General features: G+C 41.4%; 1 protein-coding gene across 3 annotated transcripts in view; it reads right to left on the bottom strand.

Moving 5' to 3' along the window:
• Nucleotides 1-19,605, bottom strand: part of LOC120541257 (plexin-A1-like) — a 710,643-nt gene that overhangs the window by 541,269 nt on the left and 149,769 nt on the right. For all 3 annotated transcript variants that reach the window (XM_039772729.1, XM_039772730.1, XM_039772728.1), the window contains one exon: nucleotides 8,559-8,741. In XM_039772729.1, the coding sequence (XP_039628663.1) occupies nucleotides 8,559-8,741 (183 nt within the window). The remainder of the gene's footprint in view (nucleotides 1-8,558; nucleotides 8,742-19,605) is intronic.

The raw sequence follows: 19,605 nt of genomic DNA on the forward strand, positions 1-19,605 counted from the left end.
ATCACATAAATGAAAATGAGGACTAAGTGGTACCCAGTCAATATGCAGAGAAGGCTGCGTCATCAATGACCAGTGGAAGTTTGGGCACGGTTTTATCCTATACCAGTAACGGCAGACTACACGATAACGTGCAGTGAATACACTTGACTTGAGCATTCCTAGTTTTCATCCTATTTCTCTGTACGTTTATCATTCGTTTTCTCAGAGGTTTGTGCTCTTACTGCTTCCTGAGCAGCTCTTCTTTTCTCCACCCTAACGGCCTGCTTCTTCTCTTCTTCCGTCGGCATCTTTTCACATTAAAACTGATTACCGTATATACTCACGCATAAGCTGGGACTTGCTTTTACAGCATCATTTCTGGTATTTTATAATGTTGATCGTATAAGTCGAATGTGGAAAAATCACGCTGTTGGTCCAAGAGATTATGATATGCTAACACCCACCTGAGAGAGTAACCATGGAGCACACGGCCTTTTCTTATCAATGAGGGTGCGGCAATGCATTGTATCAGAGTGTGCTCCTAACCTCTCTCTCCCTTTCTCTATTGTGCCTACGTGACCACACGGTTATACCCGAACTAGTCCGAAGCAACGTTTGCACTGATTTGTGTTTTTTGTATCTCACACCCTCATATAACTTTATCGTAAGATCATCCCTTATCTACGATGGAGCATTCAATCAGAAGAAAATATGAAGCTGGTTTTAAATTAAACGTCGTTGAAGTAGAGAAAGAAATTGATAGCTGCACTGCTGCAACAAAATTCGATGAGTCTGAGAAACTGATGTGAGATTGGAGGAGGCAAGAAGATGAACAAAAAAAAAATGAAAGATGAACGGGCGTATAACTCGGGGTCTGATTTTATTATCGATTTTTCCCCACACATAATTTGTGTTGCAATTATGTAGTACGTTTTCTTTCATTTTTCACTTAAGCTGGCACTTAAGTCTTTAGTCTGCCTCAAGATTAATTTAAGATATAAAGAGGTAGGGGGAAGTGACAGTAAAGATGGTAGGGATGAGAATGGCGCCCGTGTACATTAGTGGCACCATACGTGATTCTACAATGAAATAAAAAGATTAATAAAAATCATCACCCCAAAAGCGGACAGTAGAGGTCACATATGTATATATGTACCAGATTTCAGGTCAATAGGTCAAACGGTTTGCGAGCTACAGGTGATTTAAAATCCTGGACAGACAAACGAACAGCCACGGTAGCGAATTATATAAGAAAGATATTTAGAAAAGGTGTGACCTTTAAACTTTGTTTTTTCTTAGTGTAGCATAATAAGCTTTAATGCTAATGTTTTCCAAAAGAGTTATCATCCATTCCGTTTTCTCTAGACTTTGTTCAATCGTTTCACTTGATATAACTGAGGTTGGGGGGTTTAAAGAGAAAAACGACTGTGGTGCATGGCCAGAAAATTCATCAAATGTGGTGTTGTCCTTTATACGATGACAAAATTCAAGGAATTCACAACGGGGACGCGAACTGAATAGATCAGAACAGCACTCCATAGCCCGAAGGTGGAAAGGCTGAGATGTATGTCTAGTACCAGCCCCGACTATTATTACCATTTATTGATTTATTTAGGTTTTAATCATCCCCTGAATGTCACTGTTAACCTTCCTTTGTTATTTTCAAATTCTTTATGTTTTTTTTCCCCCTCTGCTTGCTTCTCAAACTTTGTTTCACCAGTCAGAATTAAGGCCATAGGCTCCCTGATAGAGTAAAACCTGTTGACGGACTATTGAATGATTTAATCAGCCTGACATTTGCATGTTCGGGAAAGACTTAACAGATTAGACCGAGTTTTGGTGTGGACAGTTTCCTGTTAGGAATACTTCTGCCAATGACACAGGGTTAGATAGGGTGTTATTTACCTAAGCGCAAGAGTCTTTTCAGTCTAAAAACAAACCATCGATCAACCATAAATAAAGTCATATCCACATATCAGATTCATACGGCATGTAACGATCAATAAGGGAAGACAGGTGGGAAAACACACTTGTCCTTTGGATCCTTGCCCTTTACAGTTGATGGCAGCAGTACTATACTAGGAAGAGAAGCTCCCTCTGAAAACGAAAATCAGTAGATGATGGCTTGATATGGTGTGAAGGGGAGGGAGAAGAGGGGGGAGAGACGGCAACTGAGAGGTAGAGATTGCATATTAAAATTACCTCTCGGCAGCATTTTCCTCTAAAACTATCGAATATCAAATGAGACAGCATTCTTGGCTTCCTGCTGTCGACCCCAAATCACTCCTGTCCGGATACAGGCGCTCAGGATGACTTTCTACTGGTGATTGCCCTCCAGATGAAAAGAAATGCTTACAGCGCGGTCAACCATGGGTGCAGGGGCCCAACTTTGGGGTATAACAAACGTCCAGACTAAGTGTCTCATTTGTCCGTCAAACCGTTTGCAGAGTTCAGCTAATTCTAAAGGGTGCCATTTATTGGCAGACAGCATCCGTGGATTTGAATTAAAAAAAAAAAAACAAAACAAAAACATGCGCCCGGATTTTAGTTTCTAATGCTGATGAGGATGAATTTGATGATTTGTGGCAGGCCTTTACATTTTGAGGATCTAAAAAAGCATGTTAAACATAAGCACTTACTTCAGTTACCAACAGTAACAACTGGCTCTGGTCATATGGAAAGTGCGCCTTGAGATGTACTCTTAGTGCCTTACCCCATGCAAATCCCTCTCTGGCTGCCTGCTACCTTGTACATTTGCACTCTATTTATTTATTCTGGATACATTTCAGGAAGTGGAAGAAATGAAAAGGCTAGTGGTTACAACAGCATGCCCATTGCTCATCACAGTCTCCAACTCCGTCTTCATATATCCATATCGTGTGTCGTCTGCAATGCAGCTAACTGGAATGTCACGCGACAGTGGATTTCTAAAGCCCCGCTTCTTAACTGCCCACCAAGCAACGATCAAGTAGCCTCAGGAATTCATGGCTACTGCTGAGCGCAGACGAGCCACACTGCAGAATGTCTTTAATGTGCTCGACAAAGTCCTCAAGTGGAGGTCAGGCAGACTGTTGACCCTTAAAAGGACAATTTCAAAACTGAATGGCGCACACACAATATGGGTATTCAATTTAGCATATCCAAGTTTTGCATGCATTTGTATTTTTAAGTCGTAACACACATTTCTTTCTTACCCGTTACAGGCAAGTGTTTATTTACATAATTCATCTGGCTTTTCCAGTGTGTGGCACACCAGTTGGCACTAGTGCTTCACAACTTAAGGGACCTACCCAGTCTGCACCCAATTTGATTTTTTTGACCACCCCTAAGATTCAGCCTACACTTAAAAAATATTCATTTTAGTTGAAGTAACAAGAGGTGGCGCATGTGCGAGCGTGCCATATGATAGACTGGCATCCCATTCATGGATGGCTGAGAGTCTGATAAAGGACCCCACTCACTACCACCCGGTTTTATAAAAAGTGGTTTCTAAAAATTAATAGATAAGTAACTGTATGCAATTTTAACCCTTTAAACTCTGCACTTTCAACAAATGTATCAAGCAAAAAAGTTCTTCTTTTTGACACCCACTGCACGCCCAACCTACCTGGAAGGGGGTCTCTCCTTGAACTGCCTTTCCCAAGGTTTCTTTCATTTTATTCCCTACAAGTGTTTTTTTTTTGGGAGTTTTTTCTTTTCTTCTTAGAGAGTCAAGGCTGGAGGGCTGTCAAGAGGCAGGGTGTGTTAAAGTCCATTGAGGCACTTCTCGTGTGATTTTAGGCTATACAAAAATAAATTGTATTGTATTGCATTGTTCTAATAGTGAAACTTGATGACTGCAGTTGCTGATCGTGTCAGATTATATGAGTTGGAGTCATAGAGGAAGTTAGACGACTCTGTGATGACTTTCCAGCAATACAATACAATCTATATCAAACTTATACAATACCATTTATTTTTTGTATATCCCAAAATCACACAAGAAGTGCCGCAATGGGCTTTAACAGACCCTGCCTCATGACAGCCCCCCAGTCTTGATTCTCTAAGACGACAAGAAAAAACTCACACAAAAAAAAAAAACCTTGTAGGGAAAAAATGGAAGAAACCTCAAGAAAGAAGAAACCTTATGTTTTGTATGGTGCTCCTCACTGAGTGCTGTGAAAATACAACTGTACACGATGCAAACTACTAAATACAGAACTGGTACGCATTTAAAAGCAGATTTGTTAAAACACACAAAGAACGAGGTACAAACTGATTAAACATAAGTCAAAAACAACAATATCTGTCCATTAATTAATTGATGAACAATGGCCCTTTGACATCTGTAAAAGAGAAAGCCAAAAATAAAAGTCACAGCCCTGGAGACCTCGGGAAATGGCTCCCTACCACCACCCGGGTTTTCGATAGTCGAGTCTGTGCTGGCCGCCCAATCTGAAGAGAGAATCTTTCCAATGCTCCTTTATCCAAGATGATTTTTCCATATGTGGGAGAATACTATTTCACACTTCCGAAGTATTGCCAACTCGCCCCTTTTTCTAACAGCCAATAACGTTCTGCCAGTGACAGAGTTGGTGCTGTACAAATGATTTCCAGGCACAGCGTGTTCTGCCGCTATATCACCATTTTCTTTACTTTGCACAACACAAACACTCTGAAGCACTGGTTTGTATATCACAGACCTTGAAACCTACTTTGGCTGCTGGTTTTCTTTCCATCCTATTTCTACTTCTTAGCAGAACATGTTGTTTAACTAGATGGATGGCCTGAATATCCAGTCTGCAATGGCATAAAAGACTAATGGACCAGGTCTTGTTTTCAGACCACCATAGATTTTCAAACACAGACTCTCTATAATTTTTTTCATTTTCACTGTAGTTCACTGTCCTAAGACACAGGGAGTTTAATTGCACCATAATTTTTCCTAATGAGCCTAATTAGCAAATAAGGCAGCCAATAGCACGGCAGCAAAACAGTATCGCCACAGAGCTGATCTCCAAATGAAAAGGCTAAATTAGGAGTAATGACAAAGGCAGCAGAAAAACTGCCAGGAGGGAAAGGAGGCAGAAATGATTATCTTAAATATCTTTAGCCACCTATGCTTTCTCTGACCCATGTACATTTTTCAGTGTTACAAGGACAATGGCGTATCCCCACTGCATCTTGCACAAGGCCAGTGCATTGAAGCGTGCACTTATTACACTTAGTCATACCAGGTCAGCTTAGTGAAAACAACCAAAGGCCATGTCGTATTACATGACTTTTCCAGCAATTACTATTTACATAATCTTAGAGAGTCGGGGTTAGTTGATCCCGTGATTGCCAGTCATGCAGTCTATCACACCCAGCGGTTCAATCCAACTAGTCTGTAACTCATCCTGATTAAAGACATGTCATATTAAACGACTTTTTCAAAAATATTATTTACATAATTTTAGCGAGTCTGGGTTAGTTGATCCCATGATTGCCAATCATGTAGTCTACCACAACCAGCGACTCAACTCAAATAGTCTGTAACTCACCTCGACTAACGGCCATGTCATTTTACACAACTTTTTCAGAAATTATCATTTACATAATCTTAGCAAGTCCGGGTTAGTTGATGCCACAATTTTCAGTTATGTAGTTTATCATACCATACAACTCAATCCAACTAGACAGTAACTCGTCCCGACTAAAGGCCATGTCGTATTACACGACTTTCCAGTAATTATCATTTAAATAATTTTAGTGAGTCGGGTGTGTTCATCCCATGATTGCCAGTCATGTAGTTTATCACACCCAGCGGTTCAATCCAACTAGTCTGTAACTCATCCTGATTAAAGACGTCATATTAAACGACTTTTTCAGAAATTATTACTTACATAATTTTAGCGAGTCTTGGTGAGTTGATCCCATGATTGCCAATCATGTAGTCTACCACAACCAGTGACTCAACTCAAATAGTCTGTAACTCACACTGAATGAAGGCCAGGTCATTTTACATGACTTTTTCAGAAATTATTATTTACATAATTTTAGTGAGTCGGGGTTACTTGATTCCATTATTGCCGGTCATGTAGTCTACCACACCATTTGATTCAATCCAACTAGTCTGTAACTCACCCCGACTAACGGCCATGTCATTTTACACGATTTTCCAGCATTTATTATTTACATGTCGTGTACTCCAACATACCCAGCGAATCAATCCAACTAGACAGCAACTCGTCCCAAACAAAGGCCATGTCATTTTACACGACTTTTTCAGAAATTATCATTTACGTAATCTTAGCAAGTCAGGGTTAGTTGATGCCACAATTTTCAGTTATGTAGTTTATCATAACATGCAACTCAATCCAACTAGACAGTAACTCGTCCCGACTAAAGGCCATGTCGTATTACACGACTTTCCAGCAATTATCATTTAAATAATTTTAGTGAGTCGGGTGTGTTCGTCCCATGATTGCCAGTCATGTAGTTTATCACACCCAGCGGTTCAATCCAACTAGTCTGTAACTCATCCTGATTAAAGACATGTCATATTAAACGACTTTTTCAAAAATTATTACTTACATAATTTTAGCGAGTCTTGGTGAGTTGATCCCATGATTGCCAATCATGTAGTCTACCACAACCAAGGACTCAACTCAAATAGTCTGTAACTCACACCGAATGAAGGCCAGGTCATTTTACATGACTTTTTCAGAAATTATTATTTACATAATTTTAGTGAGTCGGGGTTACTTGATTCCATTATTGCCGGTCAAGTAGTCTACCACACCATTTGATTCAATCCAACTAGACAGCAACTTGTCTGAAATAAAGGCCATGTCATTTTACACGGTTTTCCAGCATTTATTATTTACATGTCGTGTACTCCAACATACCCAGCGAATCAATCCAACTAGACAGCAACTCGTCCCAAACAAAGGCCATGTCATTTTACACGACTTTTTCAGAAATTATCATTTACATAATCTTAGCAAGTCAGGGTTAGTTGATGCCACAATTTTCAGTCATGTAGTTTATCATAACATGCAACTCAATCCAACTAGACAGTAACTCGTCCCAACTAAAGGCCATGTCATATTACATGACATCCTAGCAATTATCATTTAAATAATTTTAGTGAGTCGGGTGAGTTGATCCCATGAAATACCAGTCATATAGTCTATCATACCCAGTGAAACAATCAAACTAGTCTGTAACTCACCCCAACTAAAGGCCATGCCATTTTCACGACTTCCAAGCAATTATCGTTTTCACAATTTTAGCGAGTCGGGGTTAGTTGGTCCCGTGATTTATACCCAGCAACTCAATCCAAATAGACACTAACTCGCCCTGAGTAAAGGGCATGTCATTTTACACAACTTTTTCAGAAATTATTCTTCACATAATCTTAGCGAGTCGGGGTTAGTTGAACCCAAAATTTCAGTCTCGTAGTCTTTCAAATCCAGTGACTCAATCCACCTAGTCTGTAACTTGCCCTAACTACAAGCCATGTCATATTACATGATTTTCCAGCAATTATTATTTACATAATCTTAGCGAATCATGTAATCTGAAATACCCAGAAAGTCAACCCAACTGGTCAGTAACTTGTCCCAACTAAGCCATGTCATTTTACACAACTTTTTTTTAGAAATTATTATCTTCATAGCCTTAGTGAGTTGGGTTAGTTGACCTGATGATCTACAGTCGTGCAGTCTAACGTACCCAGCTTAGGACATACATTGAGAACCATCTTGTCACAAAAAAGTATTAGCAAAGAAGATGCCTGATGTATCACTAAAAGGCTACAATAAAAGCTATTTGTTTTAGACATGCTGCCACTGACCGGTACACACCAGCTCTGGTGGTTATCTAATGCAATGGGGAGACTTTGATGGGAGGAGCGGCCACATCCAGAGGGCTATGAAAGCCAGTGATGTTATCGAGTTGATCCTTGAATTAAAAGGCCAAATTCCGAGTACAAAACTAAAAATGTACCCAGCCTGGAAAGGAGGCCGATAAGGGGAAACCAGACAAAAGTGAATAAATTGCTCAGCACACAGGGGTCATGTAACAGGGTAGAGCTTCTTTGCACAAAGGGATTTACTACCTGGACACTTCACCCTGACATTTTTAAACTTAGTAGAGACCTGCGGAGGAGGACTTGGCGCCTTTTATTTCCTCCTCTTCCCTTTGCTCTCGGGTGGCTGAATCGTATAATCGGAATAACACTAGCCAAGTCTTTGTGGGTCACATTTCACATTCCTTCTTCTCTTAGACTAACAATCTAATTTTTAATTTAGTTAAGATATAAAGAGTGATATGCAGGTCATACACCCAAACCAAGAAAGAGAGACTGGATCATTCACAAGCAAGGCCCATGTGTCGAAGGGTTAATACAAGTTGATATCCAAATATGTCAGGCTGGGTGTGCACGGCAAGAAGAAAAATCGATGAGCACCCCACTGTCAACACAAGAATGACTTCCATTATCCTTGTGAGTCCCACAACAAACCACACTGAACAAGCCATTTCCTCAAAAAATGGCTATAAAAGGCGAGCAACAATCACAACAGCACACGGCGGCCAATCAAGCACCAGCTCACCTTTTTCATTTTGCCATTCCGTGTCCCAGCAAAGGCAACGGTGTTCCCTCGGTATTCATAGGCAGCCACAGAGGTCATTCCATCATCTTTGTCGAGAAACAAGGGGATTCCTTCAATGGTGTTGATCCCGCCCAGCGGCTGATTAAAATCTTGCCCACAGAAATTGTCGTCAATCTGAAGAGGCTGCAAAAGTAGAACAAATAAATAAAATAAAATAAGATAAGATAAGATACAGGCAAAAGTCATCTCTCCAAATTTACACTTCATTAACACCGTTTATCAATCACACACCTGCTTACAAGACAAGCAAATCAATGTGGAGATGGAGTCGAGGGGCTGAGCTGAGTGGGTGGCACCACACAAGGGGGCGGAGTCATCAGACACTCAGGGGGCCAGGAAAACATCTAAGAGACGGTGAGGTGTGAGCGAGGAATCACCGACGACCAGTGTGTGTGTGCGTGTGTGTGTGTGTGTGTGTGTGTGTGTGTGTAAGACACCATCGGGACTTGGGGGTGAGTGTGTGAGTGAGTGTTGCAAACCAACAGTACAGACCGAGTGGGTGGGAGAAGGTGACACCAACAGTGCAGACCAAGTGTGTTCATGTGTGTGTGTGAATGTAAAACCCTGAACAGTACAGGCTGTGTGTGTGTGTGTGTGTGTGTGTGAAAGACACTGTCAGGACTTGGTGGTGACAGACTGAGTGTGTGGGAGGAGGAGACAGCAACAGTGCAGACCAAGTGTGTTCATGTGTGTGTGAATGTAAATCCCTGAACAGTACAGGCTCTGTGTGTGTGTGAGAAAGACACCGTCAGGACTTGGGGGTGAGTGTGTGAGTGAGTGTTGCAAACCAACAGTACAGACCGAGTGGGTGGGAGAAGGTGACACCAACAGTGCAGACCAAGTGTGTTCATGTGTGTGTGAATGTAAAACCCTGAACAGTACAGGCTCTGTGTGTGTGTGTGTATAACACTAACAGGTAAGGAGAGAGAGAGAGAGAGTAAAAAAGTTTGTGTGTGGGTTGTGACCTGGGCAGTACAGACTGAGTAAGTGAGTGTGTGTGTGTGTGTGTGTGTGTGTGTGTGTGCATGAGACCTATGAGAGAGAGAGAGGGTGTGTGTGTAACCTGGACAGAGCAAGGTGTGTGTGTATTTTGAATAGTGCAGGGTGAGAGTGTGTGCATCACCAATAAGGGGGAAAAGAGAGAGAGAGGGTGTGTGTGTGTATGTGTGTGTGTAAACCTGGACAGTACAAAGCGAGTGTGCGTGATATCAACAGAGCAGTAGGTATGTGTATTGTGAGTAGATCAGGGTGAGTGAGTGTGTGGCACCAACAGGACAGAGGTAGGGTGTGTGAGTACATCACCCTTCCAGCGATACAAATACTGTGTGTGTCTGTGTGTGTCACAGGAGAGTGAGTGCCCAAGAGGACCCCCTTCTAGGGGTTTGCTAAGGGGGGCAGGCACTATGTATAAAATAAACTGACTGAATGAAAAGTAAAAGCTATTTAGGTGGTCCTAACAGAGTGCGTGTTGTAACAGAAGCAGGTGCCCAGCGGCATCAATCAAGGTGCACAGAGGTGCAACATAAGGCCAAAACATACCACAAAAGGGTGCATTTATTAAAAATAAAATACGCAAGAGACAGAAATAGAAGAGTGAAAGAGAAAAAGAAAAAAAAAAAAAGTACAAATAAACAGGAAAAACAAAACTCCATGCGGCTGCCATGTTGAGCCTAAACACCACTTTCTCCCCACACTTTCTGTCTCCCAGGCTCCTTCCTCCTTCCCCCTGCCAGAGACCCTCCAGGCCAACCTCGCTGTAGTCTTCGACAACTTTATGGGATGGCATGTAAGTGGGACTTTAGTGAGGGGTTGTGCGGGGGTCTACATTTGTTATTCAACCAAACAAAAAGTGCAGCACTCCCTGAATAAGTAGGAGCTGATGATGAGAGCCACGTCTGTACTGCTTTTTTACAGAACAGGACGTGACAAACTACTCTTTGGAACCAAATTTAAAATTAAAAAAAGAGAAGACATCTTCAATGCTTATTCTACTCTTTGACTTGTCCAGTCCGTCTCACCACATTAGTCAAATAATATTAACAAAAACAACATCTGGAACAATCAGCAGACATTAAAAGAAAAGCAGCTGGCATGGTGGCACAATGCCTCACAGTCCCGGGTTCATAGCCCAGCCAGGCTGCTGTTCACGTGGAGTTTCAAACTTCTCCCTTGGTCCGTGTCAGCTTTTCTTTGCCTGCTCCACGTTTCCTCCCACATCCCAAAGATCTTGTTGTTACATTAAACTGCCAACACTAAAATGGTGTGGCAGCTTCTGCCATCACTACCGATGTCCGAGGTTCACCAGGACATTTCAAATGTTTTTGGTAGAATTTAAAAAGAATAAAAAGGATGTCTAGCAGCATTGCCATCTTTAAAATGAAGCCAACATTTTCTCCTACAATTGTCAGTGACAGTAAGGCAGCACTACACTTTGGGTCAAATTGAAAAGCCAGCGCACAATGGATGGCATTCTGTATTGAAGACATTGCAGCCATTGAAACAGACACCAGTCTTATCACGATGAGCGATATGAACCACAATGTAACTGAAATTCTTCTCCCTCTTCTCCTCCTCGCACAAGCCTTTGTGAGTATTTTTATCTTTGTGCTAATTGTTGCAGAAAGCCTGTAACAGAAGCTGGATAAAGCGACCTTAACCCTACTCAAATGACGAAGCCACCGCTGAGGAGAAGGGGAAATAAAAATGCAGGGACTTGCATTTCACAAGGCTCAGCCTGTGTAAATATTTTAAGAAATAAAGCTGTGGCGAGGCACGTTATAGCCAGGGATTAGCACATTATCTGTGGAGCTGCAGGTCGGCTTAATTTCATCATTTGCATTTCATCGTAACCCAAATCATCAAAAGAAGTGTCATAAGTGACAGAACAAGCCAGGAATGGCCGACACACAAGAGCACCAACCTACAGCCAGGGAGACATGATTCCTCAGGGCTTTCACCCGGGAACTGTCCTTGCGTGCAGACATCCCTCCGCCTCCTTCTCCTCCTCCCACCATTCAGAATTAACACGGTCATCATTTTAAAATCTCATTACCCTGATAACACCACACAGCCTCCCTTAGGGGTCTTTACTTCTGTATACACATACTACTGTATGTGATTAGGGTTTGTTTTTATTTTTTCTTAAATAGCACCTAATCACAGAGAGGAGCAACAGGGTGGCACAGTGGTTAGTTTGGTGTCCACACTTAGTGTTGTTGCAATGTCTGTATGGATTGCCCCCTCATCCTTAAAGACTTGTGTGCTAGATTATATATTGCCCTGGCACCGCCACAGTATGTGCAGGAGATGGCCCTGGTGCCATTATGCAGATCTGAAAAAGATTTTTAATGTCTTTATAGGGAAGGCCTGGTGCCAGAGAGGTTAGCACTGCCACCTCAAGTATTTAAGAGACTGGATTTGAAATCCCAAACCGGACTGCTGTCTGTGTGAAGTCTGCCCCTTCTCCTGGGGCACTGTGCGGAGTTTCCTCTGATGTGTTAGATCAGTTAGCAGTGCCAGTCCAGCAAGTGGGCCCTGCGATGGACTGCACTCTGTTTCCAAGCTGGAAATCTAACTAAAGGAAGCGTTTCCAGTGGAAAATTCCATCTAGGAAATTCCGATTTCCCACTTCAAATGGAACACAGCATATGTTTCAGGGATTGTGGCCTGTGATGAACTGGCGCCACTTTTAGGGCTGGATCCCAATGCTGCCGGCGCAGGAACTTCTAAGCAGTTTAGGAAATGAACGGATGGATGTGCTTCATGTGAAGATGGCTCACGAAGCAGAAAAGACTGTTAAGATATCCTCTCGTCCTCAAAGGTCTAGGTGGAGGAACTCTGCAGTCTCAAAATGGCGAGACATCTTCATCTACCAAAGAAAGTGAGTCATGGCAAACCCAAACAGAACAATCAAATCGAGAGATGCTGCACTGCCTGCAACTGTTTGAGTCATTAAAAACGTGGCTATTCTCTGACATAACATAACGTATGGCTGTGAAAACCGGACAATTGAAAAGAGAGAGCAAAAGAAAAAAATCAATGCTTTTGAACTGTAGTGCCGCTCGTACTGTGAGCTACGAGGCAGACAGAGAAGTCAGTTTTGGATCAGATCAAACTAGGAAAATTATTTTGGTCGCATCATGAAAGAAGCTGGCTCACTTTGATGTCTGGAGGACTTGAAGGTAAAAGAAAAAAGTAGGGAACGCGATTCAATTAACGGGCCGAAAAGTCAGGTGAGTCGATGGAAATTACGATGATTATTGCTATTGCATATTTGGCTGACACCTTTATCAGAGGTGACGTTCAAGATCGGGATAATGGCTTCCATACATTTTTTTTTAACCACTGGAGCATAAGTGAGATAAGTGAGTTGCTCAAGGTTACTCAATGAGCCAGACGCTGGAATTTTACTGACAACCTTGTGATTTAAGGTTACGGCGCCATTATGTGTTTATAACAACCAAAGTCAAAATTCACTTAAGCCACCTTGCAAAAAACCTCATTTTGAGCATACTTGAATGACGACCTCCATCAATGAACATTGGCTTAATCTCTGTTCTGCAGTTAATACAATACAATTTTATTTTTGTAAAACCCAAAATCATGCAAGGAGTGCCGCAATAACTAAATTACATGGGCACTAAAGCATACAGTTTAAACTGCGAGATTCAGGCCCTGCCGAAAACCCACTGCAGGCAAGTTAGCAAATAACTGACAAAGAAGTCCTTGAAATGTGAAGCGCACTATAAGGGACAAGATGATTAATCCTCATGGAATCAAGAAAGTTTATCTAATCTAATAACTATTAGAACATTAGAACAATCTAGACGAGAACATACCATTCAGCCCAACAAAGCTCGCCAGTCCTATCCACTTGTTTGTTCCAAATGTATGTGTATATATACAGTATATTATATATATATATATATATATATATATATATATATATATATATATATATATATATATATATATACAGGGAGTGCAGAATTATTAGGCAAGTTGTATTTTTGAGGATTAATTTTAATATGGAACAAACACAGTGCTATCAGTCAATCCAAAATGTTAATAAACCTGAAACCTGAATGTTTCACAACGGAAATGTGAGTGTGAACATCATCAGGGGAATACATATGTCGCAATTATTAGGCAACTATTAGTGTGCAGATTTATTATGCAACTAAAGGAAAAATGAAAATTTTCCCATCTCACTTGTTTATTTTCATCTGTTATAGTGAGAATAATAAACAAACACCTCAAAATTTACAAATAAACATCTCTGACATTTCAAAAAATCAATCAATCAATCAATCAATGACCAATATAGCCACCCTTCTTTCCAATAACAGTCATAAGCCTTTCCATTCATGGAGTCTGTCAGTTTCTTGATCTGTTGACGATCAGCTTTTGTGGAGCAGTGACTACAGCCTCCCAGACACTCTTCAGAGAGGTGTATTGTTTATCTCCCCGTAAATCTAGCGTTTAAGAAGTGCCCACAAGTTCTCGATAGGGTTTAGGTCAGATGAGGAAGGGGGGGCCATGTCATTATTCCTTCATCTTTAAGGCCTTTACTGGCTGGCCACGCAGTGAGAACTTCGATGCAAGTGATGGAGCATTGGCCTGCATAAAAATCATGGTCTTTTTCCTGTATCACTGTTTGAAGAAAGTGTCTTGAAAAACTGGCAGTAGGTTTGGGAGTTGATTTTGAGTTCATCTTCAATGCAAAAAGGTCCAACTAGCTCATCTTTAAAAATACCAGCTCATACCAGTACCCCACCTCCACGTTGGAGTGGAGCTCTGTGCCATTACTGATCCACAGGTCCATCCATCTGGTCCATCAAGAGTCACTCTCATCTCATCGGTCCATAAAACCTTTGAAAAAAATCTGTCTTCAGATATTTCTTGGCCCAGTTTTGACGTTTCAACTTATGTTTCTTGTTCAGTGGTGGTTGGGTTTCAGCCCTCCTTACCTTGGCCATGTCTTTGAGCACTGAACACCTTGTACTTCTGGGCACTCCAGGTAGGTTGCAGCTCTGGAATATGAAAGTACTGGAGGATAATGGGTTCCTGGTAGCTTCACGTTTGATTCTTCTCAAATCTTTGGCAGCTAATTTGCGTCTTTTGTTCTCAACACGTTTCTCGCAACCCTGTTGACTATTTGCAACAAAATGTTTGATGGTTCTGTGATCACACACCAATATCTTAGCAATTCCAAAAGTGCTGCATCCCTCTGAAAGACTTTTTACAATTTTTGACTTTTCAGAGTCAGTTAAATCTCTTTTTTGGCCCATTTTGCCTGAGGAAAACTAGCTGCCTAATAATTCTGCACACCTTGATATAGGGTGTTGATCTCCTTAGGCCACACCCTCCCTCATTACACAAATACACATCACCTGACGTGCTTAAATCCAATAAGCATTCAAGTTAATACAGCTTGGAGTTGGAATATACGCATTAAAAATGATGATATGGTCAAAATACTCACTTGCCTAATAATTGTGCACACAGTGTATATATACACACACTAATAAAAGGCAAAGCCCTCACTCACTCACTCATCACTAATTCTCCAACTTCCCGTGTAGATAGAAGGGTGAAATTTGGCAGGCTCATTCCTTACAGCTTACTTACAAAAGTTAAGGTTAAGGTTACATTTCGAAATTCTACGCGTAACGGTCATAACGGTCGACAACATCCGCCATGTTGAACTTTCTTATTTATGGCTCCATCTTCTCGAAATTTGGTAGGCGGCTTCCCTGCACTAACTGAAACCAATGTACGTACTTATTTCGGTAGTATGATGCCACTGTTGGCCGCCATATTGAACTTTCCAACATCACTAATTCTCCAACTTCCCATGTAGGTAGAAGGCTGAAATTTGGAAGGCTCATTCCTTACGGCTTACTTACAAAAGTTAAGCAGGTTTAATTTAGAAATTCTACACGTAACTGTCATAATGGTCGACAACGTCCGCCATGTTGAACTTTCTTATATATGGCCCCATCGTCATGAAATTTGGTAGGCGGCTTCCCTGCGCTAACTGAAACCAATGTACATACTTATTTCGGTGGTATGATGCCACTGTTGGCCGCCATATTGAATTTTTCAACGGTCTTTGTTACTTATGGGCCCATCTTCAAGAAAGTTGGTACGTGGGATCCCATCGCTAACTGAATCCTACTTACATACATATATACGTCCATAGCCTGCAGCTGAGTCATCGTGTGAGGCGGTGTTGGGTCCCCCATCCCAATACCTCCCACGTTGTTAGCTGCCTGCCTATATAAGGCCGTCTGTCACTCCGGTCTCTACATTCCCTTCCTTACTTCGCCAAGGGATTCACGTCTCCCTGCTGATAACTACAGCCTTTTTATTTAATCCACAGCTTCTCCGCTGTTTTATTGTTCATTTATTACGATTATAGTTATTGTGTAGGCATTTTAGACTTACTTTACATTGTTCAGGTACCCATTTCCTTTATCGTTTCAACCGTACCCCCATTAATATGTCTATCGAGGTGATCACCATCAATCAAAGAACTGTCACTTACCGAGTGGTTTCCATGCCCAGAGATGGCACCTACCTTTTCCATTCTCTGTGTTACATATTGAACGGCCATATCAGGCTCACTCCTGATATCCGGAGGAACATTGTGTCTTATGTATTGAATGACTGGGACAGGTTCAAGGTGTGGACTGATGACGGTACAGGAGATAATTATACTACACAGGAGCACTAGAAGAGTGAAATGCTTAAGCCCTTCACCTATGGTTCTGCATGTGAGTTGATGGCTGCCGCTGAATTGTTCGGTTGTCGGTTTGCTCATGGTATCCTAAAAGTCTCATTAACATGGTGGTCAAAAAAAACTAGTTACTGACAAACAGATGAACTAATGTCCTTTTCAATACAAATTCTTGTGTTGCACACAGTATTACAGGGATGTAATGACTGCTAATTAAAATAAGCAATTTAAAAATAGATTGAACGATCAACAGATAGATAGACTTTAGTATAGTAGGCAGAGATAGATAGATAGATAGATAGATAGATAGATAGATAGATAGATAGATAGATAGATAGATAGATAGGCATTTTAGTACAGTAGGCTGGATTAGACAGACAGACAGACATTTTAGTACAGTAGGCAGGATTAGACAGATTGATAGCAGCATCTCAACCAGGATTTGCTCTTGCGTTGCACTTGGTCATCCACGTCCATATTCCAGTGTATCTATATGTATATTCTTGAATAAAAATCCATAAAATTGATGGATCGTTGAATGGATGGATACAAGCACCCCACGACCACCCAACCAATCCCCATCAAGGATTATTTTCTCCTTGCATCAGTGATGCAGAAACAGGCTCCGGCTGGATGAATGGAATACAAAGCACTACGTTGGGCACCTAACCTTCCCGAAAGCTTATCTTCAAGAAAACAAAGCCTTTCAGAATGCGGTGGCAACGTGCCACCGACTGGCAGAGCACTAACCAAGAAACTCAGCGTGAATCAAATCCCCCCTTTTTTTAGTAAAAAAAAAAGGAAAAAAAGGCAACTCCAGCTATATATAACAGCTTGGATGACATTTAATTGGGACAAAAGCAGCACATTACACCCTTTCAGGATCATTACACAAAAGGAAATAGCCACTTGAGGTTTTATGTGTCACTCAGAAGGCTACACACTCGGCTCCTGTGTTGACAAATTCTGTCTCTCCTGAAATTAATTTTCTTTTTACTACCCAACAAGAATGGAGAGACACAGTCGGAGAAGCCAGCCTGACGCACTGGAGGATAACCCTCGGCCGCTGTTTTTGTTAGAGCTGGACGTTTGAAATTATATAACTTGTCAAGTCAGGAGCAACTTGATATAGGTGGCAGTCTTGTTACAATAGAGAAAATTATATTTCATTCTTCCGCTACAACGGAACAGATAAGAGTGGAGTCTTGCCTTTTGGTCAGTGCTGGCAGAACTGAGGCGACTTTAAAGACTAAATGAACATCCCATAGATGCCCAGCGATGCTCCACAGTGCACTACTCTAGCTGCAAGACTGTCCAGTCCCGTCCTGCATCGAGTTGATTCAGCTACCTGCTGTCACAGTAAACAGCCATACTGGGGCAGCGGATAACCGTGGGCTGGTGTTCGCTATATAAGGCACTAGAAAAACAATGGCTTGATTTAGTCCGAGCTGAAAAACTGTGAATAGAGAAAAGCAGCTGACTTGCACATACCACACAAGTGAAAGATCGCAAGCATTAGTGGTGGTGGTGGTGGTGATGGTGGTCCACTGGAAAGTTTCCTATTGAATGAAAGAACTTAATCCGCACAAAGCTCCTTACAGAAAGAAAAACAAAAACAAGCAGCCTTTCCACTACATTTACAAATAAAATCAAGGCTGCTGCTGTTCTGTGTGCTGCCTCAACAAAGCCTTTGCTATTCTTTGGGGGGGAAATGGAAAAAAGATAAACCACAGCTATGTGTCGCCAGCGTTGGCAAGGGGAGAACGTTACCACTGATGCATCGCGGCATTCTGGGCTCCCTGATTTCCATTCCTTTTGTGTGGATTCCTTCCTCCCATTTCCAGGAGAGATCAGTTGTGTGGGAAATGACCCCGCTGTTTTTATGCATCCACATTAGACTACTTCCTCACACCATCAAAAGATATGGAATCTACCGGATAATTCGACGGAAATTAACTAGAGTCCTAATCTGAGCAAATAATAGAGGTAAAAAAATGCAACATCAACTTACTGGTAACAAAATGGTTCCAAAGCAAATAGCAGCTAAATCCAAACTTGTCCTTGTCTTACTCCCATCATCTCCGGTGTGCTGCACAAATACCTGACACACTGCTTCCCACTTGAAAGCCATGAAGTCCCAATTGTGTCAAAGCAATAAGGGGGGGTCCCCCATGAAGCATATGGTTTCATTTCATAAAGTCTACACAATGGACATTTTTCCATATCTACACTGTCAAAGGAAGCAGAAGGTGGGCTAGTGCTGAAAACGCACAAAATACTGATGCCGTACTGTTTCACAATTTGGATTTATATACGTATCATGTATGCAATTTGCTGATTAAACCCAAGTGACAAAGGATTATAAATAGTTGTATGTTTGATACCATCTCAGTTTGGCCTGAAAACTGCTTTATGGCCTCTTTTGGTACCTTAGTGTATATATAAAGGAATCATCTGGAGCTTTAACAGATTATTAAATAAAGAGAAAGTCACAGACAATCTTCAGTACAACTGCCATATGCAACTAGCCCACCTAAAATCAAGTTTTCAGAATACAATCAGAAAATGTCTGTCCATCCAAGTTCTGAATATGCTTATTCTATTTTAATATTGCTTAGAGCTAGAGCACTATCGTAGCAAAATTATAGTCACAAGGTAGCATTGCTGCGTAAATGACTGAATATGGATACCATGGGCAACATCGCACATCAGCATTACTGCAAGTCCAACGGAGAGCTTCAATGGGGTGATACGAACCCCCAGCATATATAGGAGGTAGGGCGGGGTAGGAGTTATTAGATATTTGCTCGAGTATACCGTGTGTGAAGGTAGATAGACACCAAAGTCAAAGTTTTGATATTCATCCAACAATACAAGGCAGGAGACCACCCTGGATTGAGTGTCTAAACTTCACTGAGACAAGTTTTTATTGGCCAATAAATCGATTGCATTACTTAAAATCAAGGATGATGACCACTTCCATTGCTTTCAGTTTCTCCCAAAAATGGGCTCTTGTATGGGTTTACAGCTTTCATTCATCTCAATCGAGTCTGACATATCCATAAGGCATATTCTTTATTCTTGACGTCAGTAAACACTGAATTCTCCCTATTTGTACTACATTTTATTATTTTTTTTAATCAGCTCATAAGTCTGTCAGATTGATGCTGTGTAGTAAAGTACACTATATTAGTAAACACTGGGGCCTCATGTATAAGCGGTGCGTACGCACAGAAATGTTGCGCA

Source organism: Polypterus senegalus, chromosome 12 (genome assembly GCF_016835505.1).
Source record: "Polypterus senegalus isolate Bchr_013 chromosome 12, ASM1683550v1, whole genome shotgun sequence".
Classification (NCBI taxonomy): Eukaryota; Metazoa; Chordata; class Cladistia; order Polypteriformes; family Polypteridae; genus Polypterus; species Polypterus senegalus.